This window comes from Nematolebias whitei, chromosome 12, assembly GCF_014905685.2.
Source record: "Nematolebias whitei isolate Nwh7 chromosome 12, NemWhi1, whole genome shotgun sequence".
NCBI lineage: Eukaryota > Metazoa > Chordata > Actinopteri > Cyprinodontiformes > Rivulidae > Nematolebias > Nematolebias whitei.
In genome coordinates this window covers 8,415,991-8,425,670 of record NC_056509.1, presented here as the reverse complement: position 1 = coordinate 8,425,670, position 9,680 = coordinate 8,415,991, and the positions used below count along the sequence as shown (strand labels likewise).

Genomic DNA, 9,680 nt, shown 5'->3' with positions numbered 1-9,680 from the left:
TGGATGGATGGATGGATGGATGGATGGATGGATGGATGGATGGATGGATGGATGGATGGATGGATGGATGGATGGATGGATGGATGGATGGATGGATGGATGGATGGATGGATGGATGGATGGATGGATGGATGGATGGATGGATGGATGGATGGATGGATGGATGGATGGATGGATAGAAAAGTGAGAGAAGTCAGTGAATGTTTCCTTCTACTCCAAAATCCTGATGAAGGATTGACTCGAGAGGTTTTGGTCATGAATCTAGATTATGTGATTATTACCGAGTCCCAACAGGAAGCCCGGCATCTCCAAGCGTCTTCATTATGAAGGTTGGTTGCACTTCTCTGAGATTTATTGAACAGCTCGCTTTGAGGAAAACAGCTTGAAGAGCTTTAAAGTTATTCTAGCTCTCATTCTGAATCGAAAAACTAAATCTGTATCCTGTTTCTTTTCATGGCTCTATAACATCATTGTAGCTCAGCTGAATGTATTTTCTCTAGGAAGTCCACTTTGCAAAATGCACGCCAACATCTTCAAAGTTTACATTTACTCTTAATTTCCTGGAGTCATGCTTCAATTAGTGAGACCCTCCATGGGTTCATGTATTAATGATGTCACGTCATACCAAATTAGACTTTAACAGTGAAAAGTAAACTGGGCCTGACTGCGTCTTACAGCCACGAGTCATCTCTGATTAACGTCACATTAATATGCCATGAGAAGCCTTTCACCTACAAATGCTTTTATTTTCTACACAAAAGATTTGTCTGCACAAAGAATTGTGAGTAATTTATAATAAGCATTCAAAACTGTCCAAATTTATTTATTAGTTCCATGTTTTTCCATGTCTGTGTGTTTGTTTCTCGTTAGCAAATTAGCTCAACGGATGGTCTGAATGAATGGATGGATGGATGAAACTTTTTTAGATTTCTACAACTTGTACCTTTATAAATACTGTAGAGTAATTCTGAACACATCACGGTAAATCTCACAATATCCTGAGATCATGTCAGCAATGTGGATCAGTGGTTAGTGCAGCGTTCTCGTAATCCTGAGGCTGCATGTTTGAGTTTAGGTTGGATCAGAGAGGGCATCCAGCATAAGACAATTCAATCTTTGGAGTATCGTTGCAGAAGGGAGCAGCTAAAACATTATGTATGAAGTCATGTCTTATTTTTGACCAAAAAGACTCAACATGATGATTTCTGATTATGACTGATTTCACCGATTTCTCATTTTAAGATGATTTCAGTTTCAAACTCTGTCATGAAAGACAGAGATATGAATTCCTTCAAGGAATTCCAAGTCTTTTGTTTGTTTTGATTTGAAAGTTTGCCAGTCAGAAAAAAATGTGTTTTTGAGACAAAATGCTATTGTTACTTTAATTAGAGACATAAACTGAACAGAAATATAGACTTGTTCTACGTTTGGGACGTCACCTGTGCAACAATCCTGCCGTCCAATCACATCTTGATCTACCTCACCTGTCAGGTGGATGGATTATTTCATTAACACAGATTTAAACTAATTTATGAACAATATATGAGATTTAAAAGCCTTTTGTGTTCATAGAAAAAGTCTCAGATCTTTGAGTTCAGCTTGTGAAAAATGCAAGCAAAAACAAAAGTTTATAATTTTGTTCATATTCTTGAAATTCTTGAAAATGTCGTGTAACAAAATCCTGCAGTTTTTTTTCTCCTTTCTTGAAAAAGACTGCATCTATAGGGTTGTTGGTTCTTCTTTCAGGTGTTCCCTCACCCTCTTCAACCAGCTGTAACAAAACAAATGAACCCCTGCCCAGATTAAACCTGGGTAGTTTGCCCAAGGCCAGATTATACTCCGGTGGACAAACTGTCCTACACCAAATTGTACCTGGGGGGTGTAAAATAGCCTAGGCTAGATGATACCCTTCCAGGCCAGAATCTATACACATCTATACACGTAATCTGGCCTAGGCCAATTCATACCCCTGATACCAAATGTTTTAAGATTTTTTTCAGTTTTAAGATTTAAGTCAGTCAGCTTTCTTACTAAACTTACTTGACAAATTTAAACCCCAAATAAAATGTTGAAAAATTAAGTAATTCCTGTGTTTTTGACTCAACATGACTGATATCATGTGTATGATGAGATCTGAGTGGCATGAATAGAACTAGGCCACAGTACATGCAGGGTATAATCTAGCCTAGACCCCTTTAATCTCGGGTATTGTCCAGACTGGGGCATACTATGGCCTGTTCCACCGGATCTTGACCAGTCTGGCATGGTGGTGTTTAAATGAACTTTTTTTTGGATGCCTTTCCTGACACAACCTTCAGCAGTTTCCCAGGTTTGGGTCTGGTTCTGTGACAGAGACGTTTACTGTGCTCTCTGGTGACTGGCTTCACTCAAGGTCAAAACAAAAGATTAAATCTGTCCTCCTCACAACCAACGAGCAAATGATCATAAATAAACTAAACTTTAAACACCTCAGATTGTGTTTTATTTGTTCAAATGATGACTCAGTTTAACTAGTTTACTATCTGAACTGAAACCATTGTTAGCTCTGAATATCAGAATATCTTACTGGATAATTTAAAGTATTTTAGCAACTGATACTGTGGACTAAAGTTTGTAAATGTGAAGATAACTGAATTTAGTACCTGTGTTTCCTCTCCTGCGAGATGATCGGCTGCTGCGGGCCACACTGAGTGGCGAGCCGCTCCGGTCGCTGACGGACTCTCGGTTGGACCTGCCTGCAGCTTCGCTGTCCCTCACCATGCTGCCATAACCACTGCTCACCATACTGCTCCGGTTAGAGAAATGCAGGGACGTTTTTCCCATGGCTGGAGGCAGATCTCCACTCAGAATACTGGTGGTGTCACTGGCATGCCCGTTCAGGTTATCAGGGAGGCGGGGAGCAGTCACTTGGCTGTATGGGGAGGGCAGAGAAGTCATCTGATCCAATCCTGTTGAGGTGGGGCTGGAGGACCTGTCCCTAAGAAGGTCTGAGATCCGACCATTGACAAATCCCTGAATGGCAGACTTTGTAGAGGAGCAGGTGGAGCTCTGACTTGGAGTCCGGCTGATGGAGCGATAAGATAGTGGTGGGGAAGAGGAAAAGAAGGAGGAGGTCCGCTCAAAGCTAACGGTTTTGCAGTCTGGTGAAAGACTGGCGCTACGAGTGGACAGTTGCAGACTTTTGTTAAACTGGCTGAGGTTCTTGATGCTGGAGGCAGACAGTCGACGCGCTTTGGGACTTCCCATCTTAAGTTTTCCAACAGCGGAAAGCTTTGAACGAGTGCTTTTAGAAGATTGGGGTACGGGATTTTCAAAATGGAAAAAGTGATGGTCAGAGTGGGGATTTCTTCTGGGACTGCGGTTGGCCCTTGGAAAGGTACAATCTCCCTCATAATGTTTTTTATGCCTAACTTTACAACCTGCTTCAACGCTTCCCATAGAGCTTCCCTTAGAGCTCATGGAGGTGTTGCTATTGCCTCTTTCCAGAGTTGGAAAATCACTTGGGGTCCTTCCAAGGGAATTAGTCCTACTAGCCAGCTGCTCTAATTTGGAACTGAAGAGCCTGCTACTTTTCTCAGCAGGAGACTTTAGCCTACTACTTGTACTGTCATGTTTCCCTGTTGGACTTGGGGCCTGTATCAATCCTGAGACCTTTCTGTGAGAACTGCTTGAATCATGTTTGAACTTATTCATGAGTTTTGGAGAAGAAGATGAGGTGTAAACGTTGTGGTGTGCAGTAGGCCTCCTCTCCAAAGTTCCCCTTGGGCTACATGGAATAGATGATGTCACCTCCCTCGAGTGGTTGTCTTGGTGGTTGGGATTTTGCCAGCCTTGTAGTAAATTGCCTGTTTCACAAGATGCAGGGATGATGTCTTGGCAACCAGGTGCAGCACCAGTCCTCTGGGGGATGTTTCCAACATGGCTGCAAGCAATTTTCCCCCCCTCTGAGACTCTCTGATGGTTAGAAGAACAAATATGCTCACATTGTCTAGGGTGATCTTTGTCTGTATTTTCATGTCTCTTTTCACACATGTTGTTTTCTCCAGACTTTTTGCAGTATCCTTTATCTTTCAAGACTGTAGCCTCAAAAGAAACTTGAGTACAAGAAGGGCAGTACACTTTACATGACTTCTTAACATGATTTGTCTCTGAAGTTAAAGTTTCATTTTGTTTCTCAGTATTATTCTTGCCCTCTTGATATTTGACAGTATTAATTTTAGGCTCTGGCTCTAACTTCATGTCTTTAAAGTTTTTCCGTGGAGTATCCTTTTCCTTGTCACCATTCAAACCACAGTCCGTATCTGTGTTAATCAGCATCGGATTTATAAATGAAGGGAGCAGTCCTTTGTCTCTTTTGAATTGATTTTGGCTCTTTTCGTTGTTTGCATCTGTGCCTACAGACTGACCAACAGAAGAAGCAGCAGCGGAAGAGTCGTCGCTAACATCACTGATTATCCTGATTGGTTGAGAGCAAGCAGAGCTTTGTCCATGTACTTGGGGCTGCACAGGGTCTCTGATACAAATAATGTTCCTGCTTGTGTTCCCTCTGTCATACGCTCCACTGATGGTCACCTCCTCAACCATAGAGAAGACAAGTTCATCTTGACCCATCTGATCCAGGGGTTGCTGAACAGTCACAGTGATAGTTGCCTTCATTTCCTTAACATCCTCTGTGGTGCAATTTGGTAAGACATCACCAATTCTAACGCTTTTAGCCAAGGGCTGTGAAGAGGAACAAGTGGAGGCAGTAGATATGGGGGAGCTTTTGCCAACTGGTGAAGCTCTCTTGTCAGATTTGAGCCAGTCAGCAGATTCACGACCCTCCTGTTTTTCTGAAGGCTGAAGTGCAGAGGAACTGGTGACTGTCTTTCCCTGAGAGTCCTCTGAAAAGCCCTTGGAGGGGAAATTATTACTTGACTTGATAGGTCTATTGTTGGGAAGCTCAGAACGGCAAGTCATACTCAGACCCAGAGCTTGATTCAGCAGTTCCTCGCTGGAACTGGTTGCACTGCACTCCTCACAGTCAAACAGACCAGAGTCCTCTCTCTGGATACCATCTCCAGGGTGAGCACCATCTATTTGCTTCACCCCCATGTTCAACAATGTTTGTGGTGCTTTGGATGCTTCTTTTTGATGCTCTGATTTGATAATATTATTTTTAAGAGAAGTGCCTTTTAAAGAAGATTTAAGCACATCCATGGTCACCTCACTCCCATCAATACATCCTAAACGTTCTTGAAGTTCAGCAAATGTATCGCACTTCAGACAATCTCTCTCTGGCTGTTTCCGCTCTGCTTTCAGAGCTTCAACATCTGCCTGCACAGATTCCTCTGTCTTCTTTTCTCTATGCAGCTGAGGAATTCTTAGAAGCTCTTCTAGAAGAGCTGCAAACTCTGGATCATCCATGTCAGCCTTACTGGGATGCAAAGAAGGTATGATAGGAAGAAACTTGGGTTGTGTCAGCACTGGGGCTCCTTTAGAATGGGCCGAACCATCTGAATTAATTTGGATGACGGTGTCACAGGACTGGTCACTACTGGAACGATCCATCTGACCACGTAGGCGGAAAGGACGGAAATCGACATCTACCTCTTCGGTGGAGTGGAAGGCTCGTAGGGACAACGACTGAGGCCCTCTTTTCTCTTTGGTCAGACTCCTCCCACAGGGAGAGCATGACGCAGATTGCTGTTGAAAGTAAACAAATCGTTAGAGCATGTCTTTCTCAAAAGTCCTGGACTGCAGAACCATCTGTGTTGGAAGCTATGAGCTGCAGTGAATCATGATTATTTACAGAAAACTGAGAGGCCTTGGCAGCAAGAATTACACTTTTAAAGTCAGCTTACAAATATTATTGAGCATGCTTGTGTTTTTGTATTATTTTTGCCCACTGCCATGAAAATTGAGAGATCATGTATTGTTTGTGTGTGTGTGTTTGTGTGTGTGTGTATGTATTTGTCTGTCTTCAAAATATTTCATAAACCACCAACAGGTTTTAATAAAGCTATTAGACAATATATCAACAATATATATCAACAATATATATCAACAATATATATATCGATATATATATATCAGATGTGCAGCTGATTAACTTTTGAAGTTAACTCGATTCAAGATGGCCACCAGATTAAATTACTTCAATAAATACAATGATTATTATAACAGTAAATTATACATATATTGAGCTAAAAATTGGTGTGGTCATTGCTGAAAGTTATAATTTACTAGTGGCACTGATAGATACCCAACATTTAAATGTTGACATTAAAGGTAGAAGATGGTCATTAAGTCTATCTTGTTGCACTTTTTACTGTATATTGTTCAATCATTCTGCCGCAGGAAAGGAACTGTTTAAAGTCCTTTAAAGCAAAAATAAACAATGTTCGCTCATTGTAAGTTCATTCACATTTTACTGAAGCCTTTGTGAAGTACCTTTGTTCTCTTTTGTGTTCTGCGGATGCGAGAAGCCAGCTGGATTGTAGAGAAGCTCTCGTGGAGTTGTGCCAGGGAGTCGGCGACCTGAGCGATCACAGCAACGTGGCAGTTTGGATGAGCCATGGACTCTCGAAGGAGCAACGACAATTTACTAGCCCTGTACAAATACACATGAAATGGCACATGAATCAGTCCTTCTTTATCCAAATATGAATGAGTTACATTATGAGTTATTATGAGTTATTATGAATTACAACATGAAGGTTACGGTAATTTAAGAGATCCGTTACAGGTCGATTCTCATCGTCTGAATAATGCTAGAGGTACATCCTTCTTACTTGCTGGGGACAGATTTATGACTGCTCAGGAGAGACAAGATGATGGGACCCAGCTCAGAATGGGGGGAGGCATTTTTGCTCACACCCCTCATACCACTACACACATCGATCATAGTCAACTTAGTGGTACCCCTTGAACCTAAGAAGAAAAACACAAAAATTAGATGAGAAAAATTAAAAACATTCACATATTTACAAACATATAAAAATAAAAGTATTACGGTAATTAAAAATCAACAAGCAGTAAACCAATGTCCTCTGTTGATGAGGGATTTTAACAGTGAATGTTTGGGGTGACAGCACGGTGGCGCAACTGGTAGAGATGCTGCCTCTCAGTGAGCAGGTCCCTGGTTTGAATCCCGGTCCAGGGGCCTTTCTGGGTGGAGTTTGCATGTTCGTGCATGCGTTGGTTTCCTCCAGGTACACCGGTTTCCTCCCACGGACCATAAACATGCATGTTAGACTGACTGGTGACTCTAAATTGTCCCTAGGTGTGAGTGAGAGAGTGAATGGTTGTTTTTCTCATTTGTCTCTATGTGGCCCTGTGATGGACTTGCGACCCGTCCAGGGTGTACCCCGTCCCTCGCACAGTGATTGCCAGACATGGGCACCGGCGACCGCCATGACCCAAAATGGAAGAAGCGGGTAAAAGATAATGGATGGATAGATGGATATTCAAGTGTGTAGGAATTAAACTGTGTAAAAGAACCCAGGGAGGTTTTTAGTTTTGTCCAAGGAGGCAAAGAGTGATGGATCCTGCGAGTGAAGGGAGCAAGTTTTTAGCAATTTTACCAGGCACAATGGCAGGGTTAGGTAAATGGAGGCAATGGTGGCCTTGAACACCAAAGATTATGCTTCGGTCACACCACTGGCCACCCCCAATCATTTGAAAAAACTATACTTATATATATACAAACCGGATTCCAAAAAAGTTGGGACACTAAACAAATTGTGAATAAAAATTGAATGCAATGATGTGGAGATGGCAAAGGTCATGACAGATCAAAAGTTTAATCTGAGTAAATTTTAAAGGAAAAATATGTTGATTCAAAATTTCACAGTGCCAACAAATCCCAAAAAAGTTGGGACAAGTAGCAATAAGTGGCTGGAAAAAGGAAATTGAGCATATAAAAAACAGCTGGAAGATGGATTAACACTAATTAGGTCAGTTGACAACATGATTGGGTATAAAAAGAGCTTCTCAGAGTGTCAGTGTCTCTCAGAAGCCAAGCTGGTAAGAGGCTCACCAATTCCACCATTGTTGCGCAGAAAGATAGTGCAGCAATACCAGAATGGTGTTACCCAGTGTAAAATAGCAAAGACTTTTAAGTTATCCTCATCAACCATGCATAACATCATCAAAAGATTAAAAGAATCTGGAATAATCGCTGTGCGTAAGGGTCAAGGCCGTAAAACTCTACTGGATGCTCGTGATCTCCGGGCCCTTAAACGTCACTGCACCTCAAACAGAATGTCACTGTCAAGGAAATAACAGAATGGGCTCAGGAATACTTCCAGAAAGTATTGTCAGTGAACACAATCCACCATCCGCCGTTGCCAGCTGAAACTCTACAGTGCAAAGAGGAAGCCATTTCTAAGCAAGCTCCACAAGCTCAGACGTTTGCACTGGGCCAGGGGTCATTTAAAATGGAGTGTGGCAAAAAGGAAGACTGTTCTATGGTCAGATGAGTCACGATTTGAAGTTCTTTATGGAACACTGGGACACAATGTCATCCAGACCAGAGAGGACAAGGATAGCCCAAGTTGTTATCAACGCTCCATTCAGAAGCCTGCATCACTGATGGTATGGGGTTGCATGAACGCTTGTGGCATGGGCAGCTTGCATGTCTGGAAAGACACCCTTAATGCAGAGAACTATGTTCAGGTTCTAGAACAACATATGCTCCCATCTAGACGTCATCTCATTCAGGGAAGACCCTGCATTTTTCAACACGATAATGCCAGACCACATTCTGCAGCAATCACAACATCATGGCTACGTAGGAGAAGGATCCAGGTACTGAAATGGCCAGCCTGCAGTCCAGATCTTTCACCTATAGAGAACATTTGGCGCATCATAAAGAGGAAGGTGCGACAAAGAAGGCCGAAGACGATTGAACAGTTAGAGGCCTGTATTAGACATGAATGGGAGAGCATTCCTATTTCTAAACTTGAGAAACTGGTCTCCTCTGTCCTCAGACGTCTGTTAAGTGTTGTAAGAAGAAGGGTGGAAAGATCTCTTGTGGTGGTCTGTCTTACAGCGGATTTGAAGAAGCCTCTGACTGAAGACACTTTTGTTGTATGACAGTCTGATGAAAAGGATGCTGAGGGTTGTCTATAATGTTCTTGTCATGTTTTTGCCCCTTTTTACTACCTCAGCCTGTCTAGTTTCATGTTTTTTTATCTCCTGCCAAGTGTTTTCTGTCCTGTCAATCACTCAGTTCATGTGCCTGCACCATGCCTCCTCTCCCTGCCTCTGCAATCAGCTTCATTCATCGCACCTGTGCACCTCTCTACTTAAGCTCCCTGTTCATCCTCATTCAGAATCAGAATCAGAATAAACTTTATTGGCATTGCACCGAGATACAACGCGAATATGTACGTACAGTCGTCAGAAGATGGGCGGAGTGCACAAAGCTGCAGCTATAAATAATTAGCGCGGCCCTCTTATTCTTATTCAGAATAATATTTTTGCTTAGATGAGAAAAGGAAAGAAAACATGAGGAGAGACGGTATAAAAAAAAGATCTCCCACACCGTGTCCTAGACAGGGCACAATTTGAGGCATCAAAAAAACCTACCACAGCAAAGCAACATAAACAGACGCTATACATGTATAGGCTGGTGAAAGCATTGAATTTTTAAGGGAAAGTCGTAGCATAGTCCAGAGCGCCCCCCCCCCCCCCCC

The 9,680-nt window shown here is 42.3% G+C and overlaps 1 protein-coding gene across 1 annotated transcript in view; it reads right to left on the bottom strand.

Moving 5' to 3' along the window:
- Nucleotides 1–9,680, bottom strand: part of kif26bb (kinesin family member 26Bb) — a 104,213-nt gene that overhangs the window by 28,111 nt on the left and 66,422 nt on the right. The window contains exons 8-10 of the mRNA XM_037686076.1: nucleotides 6,774–6,912; nucleotides 6,433–6,592; nucleotides 2,643–5,685 (exon numbers count right to left, since the gene is read on the bottom strand). Coding sequence (XP_037542004.1) covers nucleotides 2,643–5,685; nucleotides 6,433–6,592; nucleotides 6,774–6,912 — 3,342 coding nt within the window. The remainder of the gene's footprint in view (nucleotides 1–2,642; nucleotides 5,686–6,432; nucleotides 6,593–6,773; nucleotides 6,913–9,680) is intronic.